The sequence below is a fragment of the Berghia stephanieae genome, chromosome 15, assembly GCF_034508935.2.
Source record: "Berghia stephanieae isolate SIO BIC M18660-M18661 chromosome 15, UCSD_Bste_1.3, whole genome shotgun sequence".
In the NCBI taxonomy this organism is placed as follows: domain Eukaryota; kingdom Metazoa; phylum Mollusca; class Gastropoda; order Nudibranchia; family Aeolidiidae; genus Berghia; species Berghia stephanieae.
The window spans coordinates 5,203,826-5,223,114 of record NC_088374.1 but is presented as its reverse complement, the minus strand read 5'-3'; the positions used below and the strand labels follow the sequence as shown (position 1 = coordinate 5,223,114).

At 36.2% G+C, this 19,289-nt stretch overlaps 1 protein-coding gene across 1 annotated transcript; it reads left to right on the top strand.

Moving 5' to 3' along the window:
- The first annotated feature begins 8,383 nt into the window (after positions 1-8,383).
- On the top strand, positions 8,384-9,085 carry LOC144960751 (uncharacterized). Its single transcript, XM_078894045.1, has one exon. It carries the CDS (start codon positions 8,384-8,386, stop codon positions 9,083-9,085), a length of 702 nt encoding a protein of 233 aa, XP_078750171.1.
- The last annotated feature ends 10,204 nt before the right edge of the window (positions 9,086-19,289 follow it).

The following is a 19,289-nucleotide window of genomic DNA, read 5'->3' as shown; positions in this document are numbered from 1 at the left end:
ACTTTTCTGAATTAAAAATTCACCCCATACACCGGAGCATACTCAATGTATCAATCGTTTCTATGTTATATGTTTGTGATGAGAATATTGGCTATTAAGCTTAACTGCTGGTCAAAATTACTTCGCGATGGTGGCGAACGAATCGGCGATCTCAAGAAGTGGGTGAGAGAGGGATCTAGAAATGACTTTGGGTTTGAAACGAATATTTTAGTGTTCGTGGATAGCTCACACGGTAGAGCCACGCTCTCACCTGCCAGGCGGAGTTGTCGTACCAATAAGGTCGCAGGTTCAAACCCCACCACCGCCGCGAAAAAAATTTTTATTCTCTATTGTCTTCTGGCACTTTTCTACTCACTTCATATCTTGTAGTTATGATCTTGCATTGAATTATAGTACAACTCATGGAGAGTGGCGTTGTAAAACCATTCGGTTCATAGTCATACAAATGGTATGACAATATTCTTTACATTTTGAAGAACAAGAATATATGAATAAGAAAAAGTTACGTCAACGGATTATTGAGCAAGGATTATTTGAAAATATCAATAAAAAGCAGAATCGGACAGAAAAAATACAGGTAGCTAAAATGCCGATGCCAGTAGCATGATGAGTCATTGACCTGTCACAACTTGATTAATTACCCTCCCACCGGTGGAGCGCTGTCTCAAACTAAATGTTCGAGTTTTAGTCGCCGTGTAATAATAATAATAATAATAATAATAATAATAATAATAATAATAATAATAATAATAATAATAATAATATGATGATAATAATATAATAATAATAATAATAATAATAATAATAATAATAATAATAATAATAATAATGATAATAATAATAATAATAATAATAATGATAATGATAATGATAATAATAATAATAATAATAATAATAATAATAATAATAATAATAATAATAATAATAATAATAATAATAATAATAATAATAATACACAATATTAAATGATGACAGGTCAAGCACCAATACATTTAATAAAAAAAAGTCCAAGAAAGTGTACACCACCCAACTCCCCCCTCTCTCTAAACTACCTGAACCCCCATCACTACATCTGTATGTAACGGCCACTTTGTCCGTTGATATTGGGTAATCTTTCTAGACAGTTTTGACGACTTTAGTTTCTTTCTTTTGCTCTTAACTGTTGGGTTTGACACTTTTGGGCTGCGCTATATCTGGGTTTGTTCACGCTGAACTGTTTGTTTTGTTCTCTTATCTCATTCCCTGTTTTGGAATTGGCTGACTGATTTCTCTTTCGATTTCTTTGCTGAAATCGGTTGCCATATTCTGAATCATATTTGTTATCTCTTGGAAACTTATGATTGTGTTTCTGACTCACGTTTTTAGCAATTGCTGCATAGTAAGGTACGTTTGTGATGCGACTAAGCGGCTTTAATGGATGTGCGCTTGTGTAATATTCGGCATATTTATTCTTTATTTCTTCTATAGTTGATTGATACACACCTTTATTGAGAGTTAAGAAATAGAGTCCGTCAAAATCGCCCTATATAACTGTGTTGTTCAATGTTTGCCCTTTACCAATGTTGGCTGTGTTGTTCAATGTTTTATCCTTTACCAGTATGAATGTGTTGTTTGATGTTTTGTCCTTTACCAAGTTAGTTAGCCCACTCAGGACACGCAAAACATGGAATTAATCGCATCCTCAAAATGGTTAACTTGAATGGCTTAGACATGTTTGTACAGTTTTATACCAATCTTTAAAATTATGAATGTTTTATGCACAGTTTTTCAGATCTCTATTTTACGCCAGTGTCTGTTTCCATCTATGTTACACTTGCTGCATTTCTCTAGACATCTTTAATGCAAAGCATTTTATTTTTGTTTAATGCAATTGGAGAATACTCTTGTTGATTTAATTCGTATATGCTGGTTCATCATGAGATGGGATATATCCTTGTCAAGCATCTCGTTTTGAAATTATTGAGAGAATAGAAATAAAACTAGTAACGCCTAAGGCCATGTAAATGATAATGACAGAAATATACGAAAATGACGATAACGATTGGATAAACAAAGATTAAATTACTTGTAAATTGATACATTTTGTACCCTGGCCTCATTTTTTAACCTTCTCCTTTTTAACTACAGAAAATTCATCACATTCGTTACTATACCATGAATATTTTTCTTAAACCCAATTTCTATGTACATCATAAAATTTAAAGAAAACATCTGTGCATGATTTAAATGAACTTAATGTTATTTTGTAGAACACAAATATTTTTAGCATGCTCTTAGATTTTGTGTTTAATAAATCATTTTTCGTATTAGAAAGGCATGAATGGCTTTTTGGTAAAAGCATTTAAAAAGTTTGGTACGGAGAGAGTTAAGCAAATCAATGTCTTTCTGACTACTAAATCTACACATGAGAAAATCGATGTAAAATTACTTTGATAAATTTCACATCACAATAGCACCAATTTTCTACTTTCCTTAATTTCTTATGAAAATTGATATACTTTTTCCCTTAAAGGCAAAGTAAACCCTTATTTTGGGGGAATCGATTGTCTACCAAATCGATATTTTTCTCAAAAAGCGAATATTATCCTACTTCAATTCGGAATCCATACTAGGCTGAAGTCGTACTTTTATTGTATTCTCATTATTTCGACTCCCTACCAAGTTAGACATCCGATTTATGATCATTGATTTCAATTACAGTATCGCATTATTTATCGATATTGTTCAATATAAACGCACAATTTATTGAACCACTCAAATTATCGACTGACATGATATATTATTTCAAATTCTTTAAAGATCGAACAAAATTGGCGTCAATCAGTAGCAGGCTACTTTTATGAGTAATTCTCACTAAACTTTATTCATCAAAATATATACTTTCAATGGCATGCACTCGGAGGTGAGTGGTGAGGTTTTTTATATTAAAATAAACACACAATATAAATTCACCGTTCATTTCACATTTTATAAGATTGTCTAGACAAAACTAATATTTAACCTTTAAAAGAATTTATAGTTATATGCAAGCTTCATTATCAATTATTCCAATGAGCATACCAAATTTAAAATTCATTTATTGATAAGAATATTAACTTATTTTGAATAGTAAAAATGTTTATGGCCAATCATCTACCGATAGAAAACGATTTATTTCAGTGAGTGAAATATCTACCAAATTCCAGTCCCTTAGTTTGTGGACAAAGAAAACATTATGTCTTCTCCACACAGGACTGTTTTTGTTTGTTTTTAAGGGTTTCACGGCGCTTGCAACACATTTAAGTTATATCAGCGCCAGTAAAAAGGAAGAAAATGGGATAGTAAAAAGTTCTAGAATTATAATTAAAGCACCCAAGAGAAAATAAGACAAAGGGGAACTGGGAACGAATAGGGATCAGATGTAGATTCCAAGAGCATACCACCAATGTACTTAGTTTGAGATCACCTATAAGTCTCATCCGGACACAAGCACAAAATCCAACAAAGAGGAATACACTCAAATGCTTGCATTATACATTAAAAATAACAAATATAATAACACATAACAGAGAGATGATCTACAAGGAAAAAATATAATCTCCCAAAACAATAACTATGCATTTGATTGTTTCCCTCCCAGCTAGGACTCCGGCCAGGGCCAGGACAAAACCAAGTAATCTCATTCCAAGACAAAGACAGAAAGCTTGTTGGAAAACAGATATAAGGGGATAGAAGACACAATATGTACCCCCCCCCCAACCCCTGCCCACTATGGGAAGTCAGGAACCCCACCCAGCCACACAGGACTAGTATCTCGGTGTTAAGACATGTGTTGAAAATAATTTGTGCGGTTTTGTGAGTTTTGTTCACTTGTAGATATCAACGAGCCCTAAAATGATGTGTTTACATTTGAGCTGTCCCCGTAAAAGTGTTCATCGTGTTGGTTACAACTAAGGGACATAGTCTGTGATAACAGCGTGTACTTAATACACGGCAGATAATCAGTGAGTGTCTTTCATTACGGTTGTTATCTTATGTTATAATAAAACATGTATTGACGCGAGTTTGAAGGAGCATCTGTACAAAGTTTTGATATAACAAATGAAGTGAGAAAGCCGTAATAAAAGGCATTTTAAAGCTGAATAATTAAACATTGTAGGTAAAATATGACAAGACATTTTTATGTTTTCACCAGTGTTTATATCCATATACTATTCAAAGTGTTACCGTTTACCTATATAACACTTTCAGGCTTGTTGCCATTTGACGGAATATAGTAGATAATCTATGGAAATGTTGTCTAGTGGTAGGACAGTCGCTTTCAGATCGGAAGATACTGGGTTCGAGTCTCGCCGATAGGCTCCTTACTCATATTCTCTGACCGTGTAAAATGAGTACCTGACCGTTAGCATCGTTGTCTTTGTCGGAAAAATGTGCAATATCGCCTAAAATGCGTCATGTCTCTTTCTACATGTTTCGTGTGTATGTTGGACGGGGACACTTTATAAAGCTCATTGAGTACGTTTATTGGAAATTGCGATATATAAATGCTCTATGTCTTTATCCATTAAAAAACATCTTGTGAAAAACAGGAGTTACCCAGGTTGCCCAATGTGAGCAGATTGGGGGTTAACCCTCTCCATTCCACCCAGAGGAAAATCGTCACCTTTGTTACGATGCAGCCAACAATTTCTTATTCTGATTTCATTTTGTTATAACTATAAAAACTCGACACTGTATCACAGAGCTCATTCTTTTTTAAAATAGAAAATACTCGTTACTAAATTGTTTGAAAAATCTATTTTTGTGTTGGGTGAGTATGAAAGTTCAGGTAAAATTATAAAAATAGCGGGTAAGGAGAGAGTTAATAACCTGGACCAGTGAAAAGAAAAGGAAAGTGTCAAAAGGGGTACATTGTGGGTATTTTCGTAATCTTTTGACAATCTAGAAATGCGTTGTGCGATGTTAGTGGGAATTGTTTTTTTATGATCGCAGGAGGGTGGTAGGTGGTTGCTGTCTTTATTTATGTAGTTGATGACGTTGTTTGGCTTTCTGTAGGGTTTGAAATGGTCTGTAGAAAGGTTGAAGGTAACGTCCAGATAGTCTATGAATTTCTTTTTGGCCTTAATTGTAATTATTAGCTATTAAATTTAACGCTTCTTCCTTCCATCTTCTCGGCCTCCTTTTTTATTGTCTTTACATTTGACTGTTTTTTTTTTAAATGTAACTGCCTCCTTATAGCTACAAGTAACACTTTCGATTCTTCAGCCACATTGTCTAGGAATTTAGTTTTCTTTTCTCTAAGATGTTTGTCTAGATCCTTGAGAGAGACATGCATAAACTGCTCTTTGATGAATACATGTCTCACAAACTGTCACGATCTATCTCAAATTGGGCAAGGCGACCCATCTCTCCAGATACATTTTCAGTCGCGTGATTAACATAGATGCATTTTCTCCGTCCTCTTGTATGCCTTGGCAAAAATTCTCTCTGTAGCCGTCTTCCGTAAAGTTATATATTATCTGTAACGCTTACTTGATGGTATCGTTATCTTGTGCATCTGAATTTGGTAATCAAAGTAACCAAACATTTAGATCATCTTTGCCGTCTGCGAATGGTGGAATTTGTGGTATTTTAGATATTGGTTGTGCTGTCTTGTTGACAGATGAAGAAGTGGAGGAAAGTTATCTCTGCGAGTTCCATCTTTGCTTCTTTTTCTAGCTTTAGCTTCTCCGTCTCCATTTCCATTTCGATTCGTCTTTCTTCAATTAGTCTTTCTCTTATTTACACTTTTCTCTCCTCCTCCAAAAATTCCATCACATCTGCCTCCTTTCCATACTTCGACAACAATTCTGAAATCTCTATTTCAGTTCAAATCACCTACGAATTACGATTTTCAATAGATATAACTCACCTTTAAAGGATATAATTATTTTTATTTTCCAAACCCAGACGAGGCCCAAAATGTAACGACTCAGTCACTTCTCGTTTATTCAATTTATGTATTATCAATCATATGGTAAATTTAAAACAAAAATATAATGCGACCATCTGGGACGGAGTTCTTTTAGTAACTAACCTCACAAAACAATCGTCTTACGATATTCCTAAAGAACAAAAGTGCTTATACGTTCGCGCAATCAACATTCACACTCACATGCAAAACATGCACAACACAAAATGCGTTCCACTGGAAACAAACTCTATCATAAATAAACACATCCGAACAACTACATTCGCACATATCCAAACAACTCCAATGTATTACAATACATGTTACAACCCCCCCTTCCCTCTCTCACCTCTCGACGAAAATGTCATTACTAAAATTAGTTAACATCAGCTTTCCTTACGGTCATAAACAGCACAAAATCATCAACAGATTCACAAAAAAGATCAGCTATTCATGCATGAGCAACATTTAAGACATAATCAAAGCACACATCAAACGCATCCTCAATACCCATAACCAATGCAACTGTAGGAATAAAGACTTGCACCCCCCCCCCCCACCAACACAAGTGCCTCAAAACATATGTCGCATACAAGGCAATCGTAACACACAACGACACAGACAAACAGAAATACTACATAGTACTCTCATATGACCACTTCAAACCTTTAAACACGACAGGCAAAGATCTTAGACTACGCTGAGTGATCAAATCTGCAAACTAAAAGACTCAATCACACAATGCAACATCACATGGAACATCGAATCAAAACAAAAAAGCTACATAGTAAACACAATAATAATGGGACTTATGGCCAGAAGAGAAGTATCATATAGTTAAAAAAGAAAATAATAAAGCTAAAAATAGACAAAGAAAGGAATGACACACACCTGGAACACAACAAGCAGGATCCAATCCATGCCATTCAGCGAAGTAGCCAAGTCACCCTATTCCGCCTCCGAACAGGACACAATAGACTAAGAGGACATATGATTACAAAGCTAGGTATTGGAACAACCCTTATTGCCCATGTGGAACCGACCATGAAACCACTTTACACGTGCTTATGGATTGGCCATTAAACAACGTGCAACGTTCGAACCACTGGGTCACCCCTACAACACTCAACACAAAGCTCTATGGTGAGGCTGAGGACCTAAAGCGGACCACAGACTTCATTGCAGATATCGGACTGCAGCCATAGATGTTCATCAGAGGAACGAAGAAGAAGAAGAAGAAGAAGAAGAAGAAGAAGAAGAAGAAGAAGAAGAATATAGTTTAAAAAACGAGAGAAAAATATATAAACAGAAAGAGAGAGATATATATATTCTCCACGTGCTCACACAGGAAAAAAATGGTTACTGTCCAATACACACTACACAACCTAATTATACATCCACTACTCCAATCGACCTCTAAACCAACACTACACGACACCCAGTATGCATTCGTATACACACACATGTGCAACCTACATCCGGAAACAACATTGGCGCCAACTGACATGATACAACAACATTCCTCCAAGACACCTCAAATCAATCTCCCTGATGACTCCAGGGACGAAACAATGTTGTGAGAGAATATGTGAAAAGAGGAGAGAACCTATTATATATATATATATATATATATATATATATATATATATATATATATATATATATATATATTCAGATATTGATAAAAGTCCTGTAGTTTGACAGTGCTCAATAAATTCACAATTCATAGCATTATAAAATGAGTTAAATTGACTAAAATTGAATTAAAATATTTTTCAACAATACGGCCGTTTTGACACGAAGGCTTCTCTTTGGTTGTCAGTTGTTTGATCTTCTTTGTTAGGGAGTAGATCCGTGATTCATTTAGAGTGTTGTGTGGTGCATGAAGGCGCGTAAAGAAGCAAAATGATGTGAATGTGTGTGTACGCTTTTTGAAGTCCGGAAATAAAATTGAAAAAAAGAAAAGAAGAAGAAATGGGTAGGAGGGCGGAGAGAGAAGGGGAAGAGGGAGCTGTTAAATTGGAGGGAAAGTGTGGGAAAGAGGAGAGGGGGAGGAATGGGATGGTGTGGGTTTTTATATGATTGAATTAGATTATCAGAGGAAAGGGAGAAACTTGGGAGTGAGAGGGTGGAGAGGTGAATCTAAGAAAGGAATAGGGTTGGAAAATGAGAGAAAGAAGATATATCTCAGGGAGGAGGCTTTTGGGGGAGGGCGGTTGATTTTGTGCTATTAATATGAATTATTATGAGTGTCTGCACATTGTCATAAACGTAGTATCTTGAACAATAGATCCGAATTCTTATATATTGTTATTGTTATATTTTTGTTTAACAGTGTTTCCTGGTCTAAAAAGTTAACAAAGCAAGATTTGTCTTGTTATACCTTTTCTATTGCGGTTATATATCTGGTCTGATTTAACAACAAGGGACTCATATTATTCACATGTTAACATGGATAACAACCGCAGTTTAGTGGAGATCGTTTTCACTTTACAGACTGACCAATTCATCAGCAATGACGATTACGGAGTCATCAAAAAAGCGTTAGTTTTCACACAACTGTTCTTCTCAATTCTTGGAGTCATCACAAACGCAATCAACATCCGCGTCTTCCTAAAACAAGGTGTGACAACTAGCAGCACGAACATCGCCTTTATGGGCCTTTCAATATTTGACTTTTTTAGTTGTTTCATGACAATCCCACTTCAGGCTTGCTCTTTTGTGGATATTATAGGGGACTGGAGACAAGGTTACATTTGTGAACACTACAATGCTTACCCTATGATTATATACGCGGCTTTTTATAACAGCAGTATCTGGACTACCGTGTATTTATCTATAGAGAAAAGTCTATGTGTTATGATTCCACTTAAGATCAAACTTATACTAACGCCTAAGGTTACATTCCGTATAATAATGTTTATTTTTATCTTATTCTCCGCCAATCGTATACTATACATGGCATCTACGAGAATTTCTTGGTATGTTGACTCGAAAACAAACTTGACATTACCAGCATTTATTGAATCGCCTTTTGCAAATCGCTTCATTTATTACAACAGTTTGATATCGACTACAATACTATCGTCAGTTGCAATCGTTATCGTCACAATCGCCACCATCATCATGATCAACAAAATTAACGCGTATTAACAATGGCGGAAGAAGAACGCAACTGTGACTGTATCATCTTTAGCATCATCGGCGGACAGTTCCTCAGAGACTAAACCTATGTCTTCAAAAGACGCGGAAATGGTCAAATTCGTCATCACAGTGACGTGTATATTCGTTGCTTGCCTGACTATATCTCACATTCCTGCCACCGTTATTCTCGCTATCCCGGGGATTTCCGTTTCCGGATCCAACAGAAACATACTCAGTGTGAGCTACTACATCCGTTTCCTGTTCATTCTCATAAATTCCTCCATCAACTTTTTCTTCTACATCCGGGTCTCCACACGTTATAAAACGTCCTTTGTCGAAGCGTTTCCAATATGTACACGAATGTTTTCAATATCGAAATAAATAAAAGTTAAACTCTAATTCTGTGCTTTCCAGATCTTTTCTAAACTCTAGATGTAACATACATTCAACCTTTACAGTAATCGTAACAATACACTAAAATTACATCTATCTTAATAAACTTAACACAAGCGGTTAGAACATTACAGTGTACATCCTTTTCTCATCTCGGACCCTCTATTTAGAGCGCCTTACCGCAGTGCATTCGTGAAAAAAAATCTTTGTCTATTTTTAATCGGTCGCTTAAAACATATTATCTGTTTCAATTTTAGTAGATGGTATGAGAATCAAGAAATATTTGGTTTGTGTTGTGTGTTGTTTGTTTGTGTGTGTATGTGTGTGTGTGTGTGTATGTGGGCGTGCGTGTGCTTGTGTGTGTGAATGATTATGTTTCAGCCAAAGTTTTTTGTAATTTAAGCGCTTAGAGTCTGGTGTCTCGGAGTTATAGCGCTATATACGTTTTGAGCATTATTATTATTATTATTATTATTATTATTATTATTATTATTATTATTATTATTATTATTATTATTATTATTGTTATTATTATTATTATTATTATTATTATTATTATTATTATTATTATTATTATTATTATTATTATTATTATTATTATTATCATTACATCTTTGGAGCAACGAACGATACAATCCAAACTGACAATGTTCTATCGCGAATTCCACAACCTTGTAGCAATTCCACCAAACAACGTTAGTCCAGCAACAACGGGATCAAGAACAAGGGCACACGATCTATGTTTCACAGTGTCGCGCTCCCGAATACAAAGCCGTGAACAGTCGTTCTGCCATTCTTCTATACGCTTGTGGAACAACTTGCCACCTATCGTTGTAAATGCAATCGCCACGGAGCAGCTCAGAGACACGCTCTTCACTACCCTAACACACAAATACATTCTGAAATATAAAACATCAAGACACCTAATTTAGCGCCAATGCACCAGAAGCGGTTTGAAAAATTAAAAGAATACAGAAAGAAAGAGAAACATGGATACACCGTGTGATAATAAATATAATATCAAAGTCAACTCAACACAAATCAGACTTTACCTTTATATAGCAATGACTATCCCGCACAAATCTTTGGGCCTCTTTTTCGCTCACGAAGTGCCCAAATTCGCCACAAAATATGGGATGAAGCCGTTTCGTACATGCTATTTTTAAAAAATTATTACGAAGCGGTTTATCGATGATTATGATTGAAAGTTGGCACACAGTTAGAAAAGAGGTCATTTTAGATTATGTCAAGCGACAAAACTCGTACAATTACAAGAAGACCGTTAAAATAGATTTTTACTCTTTGGAGTACAATATTTCTAAAACTACAAAGAGGAGAGATTTTGTCGCTCATAAGGTTATATATGCACATTTCTTCTATTTATATTTCAAATTTTATTCGATTATGATAAGTACTTTTCCCGTATTCTCACAAAACATCAACCCAATTTGCATTTCAATGAGTGAAAATATGGAGACCGCTATTTTGCTCCACCATCGCGGACACGAAAATGACATGTGCGAGGCAAGGCTGCAGATTTTAATCTGACCAAATTCGACTTCAAAAGTGGCTAAATAGAAAATCATATGGCTTTCAATATTAAGCCTGGCCCACTTAAAATGAAATAAATTTTAACAAACAGAAAATTGAATAGACTAGGATAAATGTCACTGATACAAACATAGATGAATGTAATGAAAGAAACCAAATTATATACTTGGCCACACACGTGGCCATCTGGCAACCTTGTTCGCGACGACGGATGACACAAATCCTCGCGCGCTTCTTTTAAATTAAGGTATTGTTTCATTGTTATGTCATAGGGATAGTAGATTAACACACACTCTCTCTATCTCTCTCTCTCTCTCTCTCTCTCTCTCTCTCTCTCTCTCTCTCTCAAATAAATACTAGAACTAACATAAGCCATGGTCTCACGGGACTGATTGATAACAATTCTGCAGGCATTTTTCGTGTCATTTGTAGCTATGGCTTGTAGACATAAGATTACACTTCGGAAACGTTCCAAATGATCAATATTATGTATTTTTTAAAACAAATTTATAGTTGACCCTAGCCATACAGCTCTAAAACTATACAAGTTAGAACTCTTCTGATGTCTTCATCATATTTTTGATAATAACTAATTCCACGTATTAAGCGAGATACAGCCACAAAGCAGTATAAAACGCAGAAAAAGCGTCCCATATTTTCCGTATTTTTTCTCTTTGTGAGTCATCCAAATAAATGACACCATTGAAACTGCATAACTTTGTTATATATTAATGGATTTTCAAAATTCAAAAAGATTTTTACTCAGTGAAGATAGGGCTTTGATTTAAGAGTAGTATTTCCTACAAAAGTAGAAAACAAAAATTTTCATAGTCATTGCTACTTTATAGAGTGAATATATTGTTTCATGACGGTATATTTTAGACACCCCCCCCCCACGTACACCCTTGAAATTGGTGCACCCTTTAAAAGTGTTTGTATATCCGGGATGTACAAAACACCCCGTTGAAAAGCATTGCTCTTGTTTGGGAATTGTGTGGTCCAGTAATATGAAACCACCTTCGGATATGAAGTTTCAGTATTCAAATCCCGCTTTGAGCGACGCATAATTGACTCCATGATAAAGCCTTTTTATCGCATTTCCTCGCAGTATTCAGGTGTAGAATGAGTAAAATTCGAAAGTAAAAAAAAATTGTTATATCGCCAAACAGACGACATGTCTCGTCCTACATGTTAAGTTTTGCTGTTGGCTAGGGACCCCAAGTAAGGCACATTGAGCATGTTTAGACATATTTGGTCAAAGTGCACCCCCCCCCTACCCGTTTTATGACCCCCCCCCTTTTATATGATACACAAAAGTACAAATGTTCTATCTGGAACATACTTAGAACTAACAAAGATGTTCTTGGATATAGAGAAAAGCTAGCGGGAAGATAGGAACCATTCATTGGAATATGATTCAATAGTTTGATGCCACGTCCGTCCAGCAAACAGCAGCTTGATTCTAAACAAATAAAAATCGGTAATTTTTTTTCTTCACGTTGTCTAGAACTTTATGACATCTCATGTGATCAGAATGTATAATAGTCAAAACGTGATCAGATTTATAATGTTTTTCTCCTCTGGATACAATTTTATGCTCGTCGAAGAAGTATTTCATAAGTCAGTGTTGGAGAAAATGGCGTCCGCCATTGTTCCGATAGTTTAGAACCGGTTGCTGTGCGTCATTACGAGGGAGTGACGTCACGACTGTTGAACACGTGCATGTTTTGGACATTTGGTCAGACATAACAGCTTGTGTAAGACAGACATAGATGGTACGGTGGAAGGTCAAAGTATAGGAAGAGGAAAACAAAGGAAATGTGACTGCATAACATCAAAGAAAGGACCGAATTGGAGCTGTATGAGTTGACAGAGACAATCGATGACAGAGATCTGTCCAAGTTGTTGTGTATGTAGCATACCGGAAGTCCTCCGGATAATCGCTGGTCATCGGAATTAATGGGTGAGGGAGCGAGAGATTGGATAGCAGTCGGTACGTTTTTTCGGCAAGTGCGGTCTTAAAACATTTCAGGAATGGACTTGGCGGCAAAATGTTCAAAATGCTTTTTTGTCGTCAGACTGTATTTCAAAAGTTTTTTTTGATATTGTTATTTCCAAATGGTTTTGTAATAGGCTATAGAAGGGGATTTATGGACAAAACGTTCCTTGCTCGGTATCTTGTTTTTTGTATTGTTTTGTTTATATTTTTTTTTCTCTCGAAGCTGTTATAATCCGATTTGTTAATTATTATTAAATTATGGGATATATGATTTACAATGGGAGAGGCAGTACCTTTAACTTGTAGCTAGCAGTATTCTCTGGGTAGACACGTTACAAGAACCTGTTCTCATCCATCGTTGAAGCGGCGGTTGAGTTGTGTTTTATTTTTTTTAAATATTCACGCATGTTGGGCGGCTTTAATCATTCTGTATCGTCATTATAGGTTAAATAACAAAACTGTTGTTAAAAAAATATAGATTATCTGTGTTGATACCCGTTTTGCGACCTAATTTATAGGTCTGGCATAAAAATATAACAATAGTGTGGCAAACGTTCCACAAATACTAATGAAAAAATGACCTCCATATTCTTCCCTATTATCGACATTGTAACATATTGTGTCACCATAGAGGGATTTTACAGCTTTCGCTTATAGAAATTTTATTAGAACATTACAACTTTGAGAATCAGAATGTTTATGATAAAATTTATATTAAAATTCATTAATTGGATCATTATTCAAAATACACAAAAATTATCGAGAATATCTCTCTATGGTGACAGAATGCATTATATCTGGGATGACTGAAAATTTTCAGACAATTTCATTGAATAGATTCTGAAAAACGTTTGACACAGTATCTCATACCCTTAGAGACATGACATATTGAGTGAATAACAAATTAGCTTTCCGTTTTCACACTTTTCCTACTACCTGTATCCTTTTCGACTGTTCTTTCTTCTTGCCTTTATAGTCTATTTTAAGAATTTGGACTTCAATAATATTATTTCTAAGATAATAACATATCTTTTCCCACCAATATCTCAAAATCGATTTTTTGAAGGATTGTTCTAATAATTAGACCCAAACGCCCTTTAACTCTCACAAGGCAGAGCAGAAGAGTGATGTCAAAAATAGATTGGTTCCCATCTCATTGAAAGTGTAAAACCACTCTTAGGGTGGTCTGGTCTATACCGTGTGTAATTGATCTTCTGGTTTCAGAGTGATAGTATGTTATTTTCTAGTCTAAATATATTATTGTCGTGAATGAATCCAACTTTGTTTTTTTATGCCTCGTAATCCAAAGAATTTGACGATGTATGATGTTATGGACTTATACATCGAGTTACGATAGGAAATAGCTGCTCCCCTTTGATTTGGCTAATTGACTTTAGTCAGAGCTGAATTAATTATTATTCGTTAAGTCCATTATTTAAAGTATTATTTGTGCTTTCAAATATCAGAGTGGCATGCCCTAAAGAAGAATGCACTCTTTGTTCCTTAATCTCCATATTTCAGTTATATTATTTTGTCCTTCTACTTACAAAGTTGTTGCAATATATTTGTATATACTCTAACTTATACTCAGTAATACATTTGACGTTTAATCACTTAACACTTCCTGGTTGAGCAATTCCACACTATTACTCTGGTGTCCCGTCAAAGAAACAACATTGGCGACGAGGATTTTTCACATTTAATCCTGTGCAATCTGCAAATCGGAGCGTCTCGTTACGTCAGTCGGAAAGTCAACATACCACGGCCGGACACCTGCTAGCCGAGAAAACCGGAGCAAGTGCCTTTTCTGCCTTCAGAGTGGTCAACACGTGGTAAGACGCCCTCTTCGTCAACAGTCGCCCATCAAGTTGTAAGAAGCCTTCCCGCCTTTTTCCCCCGCCACAGCTCGTGGTCCCTGAGATCAACTGTTATGCCACAGGAAAAAAAAAGAAGATACGTCGTTGTCTTTATACAACAAAGAAGTCGGACCTTTGAGTGATTGAATACAATTATATTTCGTCAATGATTTACTAACCTTCGCCAGAGTTGCACCTTCGTATCCTTTTACAAAATATAGTCGTGTCGTTACTACTGTCATCATATCCAATAAAGAGCTCATTATTAAATTACAAAAGAGATTGAGCAGCAAAGAGATAAACTCCAGCATCAACATGAGCTATTTCTGCAACAACAAGAGCAAATGAAGCAACCGATTTGGATTGATCATGAAACTTAGGACCGGAAGCAATGCATGTTTAGCCAAATCTCCAGAAATTCCGAGCTTTGTCGCATTCGACCCTGCCTCCAAGACCTAGAAATCTGGACACATCGAGAGAGCCTGTAGACTTAAAAAAGAGAATGATGAGTTCCCCTGATGTCACCATATTTTCGTCGGACATCACTGGTCAAGTTCGTTTCAGCGGCACCGCTTAAGTTAGCTTTTTATCTTAAAATAACTCATAACGTCCACCAGCCGGATGTCATTTATCAACACACAGAACTATGTGAAACCTTGACATTCCTTTTATTAATCCTCAGGGGGAAGTTTGTCTTTAGAGTCTGTTCTAAGGGATGACTGGAATAACCCAGGCGTTAGCCGCAGTGGCGCCCATCAAAGTGAGCTAAAACGAAATGACTTGCTCAAGGCCACACAACGCGGTGGGTAGTCAAATATAACTCGGTATCTTTTGGGTTCGAAGCAAAACTCGTACCGTTTAGTCATGCTGCCTGAGTGAAGAAACATTTCCAAGGACTCAAAAGTCATAGCGATGACTTGAACCCTGCACCTTTGGGATCCGAAGACTATTGTCAAACGACAAGACCGTCCAAACTCATAGAAAGTGTTTTGAACGAGGCGGGAGTTTATGGGTCCTGATTTCTTTGGAATATTATCAAAATCGGGGCCATCAACTCTATCTTGTTTACAAATTGTATGACTTCTTTTTATGTACAGCGTTAACCAACGCCAACAACATGGAAAAGGAATATTAAAAGCACGCCACTTTGTCTTTAACCGGGGGGTCCCGATAGCTCAGTTGGTAGAGCACTCGCTTCACACGCAAATGGATCAAGATCGATCCCGGGTGCAGTCGAGATTATTTTTCCAACCCTTAGCCCATCCAGCATTAAATGGATAGCTGGTTCTATTAGCTCTGGCGAAAAATACTTTGCGATAAACTAGCGTCCTATCCAAAGAGTAGCAAGCAATTGCTATTGTCCGTTTCACGCTATAGAAAGCGGGATAAATACCGGCTCTATGGGTCTCATGGCTCTGAAAGACTATTTTTCTTATTCTATAACACTAACCCTCCCCCTAACCACCCCCACACAAACCCTATTTGTAACATTCGAATTGATGCTATGTGTAAAGGAAAACACTCAAGATATCAGCGAGCCAAATTAAACAGACCAACTCACAAAACTGTGTAACCCCTGACCTTTGTAGTCTGAATTATATATTTTAATGAGAACTAATCACAAACACACTATCTAAAAATAATCACAAAGTGCGGAGTGAGCGGAATAAAATATTATCATCATCCTTATTCTTACATACTTATTATCATATGAAATATATTATCTATATCGTTCATACCTAAAGATTAATTTTTTTTTAATGTTCCGATAATTGCATATATCATAATTAATACATTATATTTACATTCGTTCCCAATCGTTTTTTTTCATTGAAGTATTATTAAATATTTAAGTGAAAAATAACTTACTTGATCGTCAGCCATCGTGGCTTGTTGTCTTGAGCACGTTGCCGGTCAGCTGTCTCCACGACTTACGAGCCTCTGCGGTGCGCATGAAATCTGTGTTGCTTTTTAAGTCACATTTGGCCATTCTCAGTTTATTTAGATAAGTTATTTTTTGTCTTACTCTAGCTCTCTTTCCTTCGATCATCCCAAATGTGACCAACTTCTCTATTTCGTCTGTTCTCCAACTTACTTGATATCTAAGGGTAAAATGACCCGCTTAAATTAAAAGATAACTATATCGTCTATCTTATTAATTTCATATGGACGTTCATAAATAACTTCCTTAATCCCTTACTCAGTATCCGTTTGTAAAATTTATTTCCATATAATATACCACAAAAAAGCAAATTTTAAACGTAGGTGGGAGGTGGAACGTTAATGTAGAACGAGCTTAAGTCCCAATGGAATATTAGCTTTAGGCAACCATGAGTTATTTTTCAAACCTGTCGCTATGCTATCTTGTGTTGACAACGCCTCTCAGTCGTCATACGAATACTACTCACCATGGTTATATAAACTAAACCCATGGCAGGCCGCAAAACGTCACTTGCTATTGTTAACACAATGCAGGGTTGATTGTCTGAATATTGTTCGGGGCCGGAAAATAACAAGGCATAGTGCAGGTTACTGTACTGTGTAAGTCCGTAAACGGGTGTCCAAAACAAAACCTTGCATAATTAATGAAGGCAAATTTGTACAATATCAGTCTGATAAAAAAGAGATCAATAAAATCATAACATAAAGAAAGCCTATCTGTTACTATGTATATGTCCCAAAAATGTATAACACAGAGAAGGCTGAAACTGTGTTTTACAGGCCGGATCAGTAAGAAACAAAATGTGTGACCCTGCGTTTGAAAACGGTATTAAGTCGGATTGGTTATAATTTTGAAATTTGAATTTATAGCCAGAAATTTCAGCCTTGTGTAGAGTTTACACGATTTATTGAGGAGAATGGATACCGTGTTTTAGAGTGCTAATGATAACAGTTTATATTTTGACCGGTTTAACATTAAATTCGGCTTAGAATCATATGGTTCATTCCGACATAATGCCGTTTTGAGACGATGGGTCACATATAACATAGGAAACCAAACACTGTGTTATAAATATATCAAAGGCTGGTCGGTTCGGTGACGAATTAAAAGGCCACGTATGTTGTAATATCGCATCTCGTAAAAGATTGTGATAACAAAAAAGGTGTCCGTTAACAATTGAGTAGGTCAAATCTCTATCCAAATTCAAAAGGGTAGTGCTAAGTCTTGTACGTAAAACAAATTTGAGAAGGACGGTTGTTCTCAATATTTGTTGGGCCGTGATCGGTACAGAGTGAAGAAGTATCCACAGTACACATCTTCACGAAAAGTCAGAGCAACGCTTATATAAAGATTACAGAGGAGAAAACCCGAGACGACAACAAGACAAGATTTGTTTTGTTTATTGTATTGTATTTATAGGTTACTGAATAGTTACGTTTTGATTGCCAAAACATCATCATTTTATTTTTGACATTTTCTTTCTTTTTAAAAATTAAATTATAATTTAATTTAATCAGCAGACTTGTTTAATAATTTAAAACTTTACTTTAGTGGGGGCCTTTTTGTATCGTTGTTGTTAATAGCTATAAACAATCTTATTGTTGATGGGATCTGTTAGAATCACGTAAAGTGCTCGACAGTTTATTGGAAAGAATTATTTATTATCCTGACCTCATTTGGTTATGTCCTCCTACAACGCTGTTTCATCCATCCATTGTAATGGTCTGATGGACTCTTCTGGGAGGTATTCTCTATGGTAGTGTCCGGGATGAATGTTTTTTCGGGATGTAGTTTTGTTGAGGATATATGTATGCGTGCGTACGTTGGAATGTGTGTTGAGTGCCGTGTGGTGTTGGGGGGCGGGGCGTCTGGAATTATGGATGTTTCATTGGGTTGTGTGATGTGTATGTGACAGCATGTTTTTTTGTGCAAGCACGTGTCGAATAGTTCTCTCTTTCTCTTTAGCGTGGCGTGTTGGTTTTGTTGGCTATCTGAATGTCTCTGCTAGGGTTAAGTTGCATTAATATCTTTTACTGAGTAACTTTTGTTTTGTTTTGAGGCGATGTCCCATGTTATGTAGTATTGGGGGGGGGAGGGGGGGGGGCGGTTGAGTCCTTTAGTTTCCAGATGTGTTAACTCAATGTAGTTGATTGATTTCTAGAAATTAGTTTTTTCAATGAGTTTGGATACGGAAGAGTAGAAAGTGTGATTAGTTCTCACTGAAACATATAATTCAGACTATAAACGTTTAGGGTTACACATGGTTTTGTCAGTTGTCTGTTAAATTTGGCTGGCGGATGTTGTTATTATTTTACTTTCAGATATAGCATCAATTTGAAATGTCCATTTAGGGTGCGCGGGGGTGGTGGGGGAGGGGGGTGGTAGGGGTTACAGACACAAAACGTATTTGTTAAGAGCCATAGCCCCAAGGAGCCGCTTTTTATCCCGGTTTCTTTATCTTGAAACGGACAA

What these genes read in the sequence shown, in the direction of transcription:
- LOC144960751 (XM_078894045.1), top strand. Translation starts at nt 8,384, where the DNA reads ATGGATAACAACCGCAGTTTAGTGGAGATCGTTTTCACTTTACAGACT.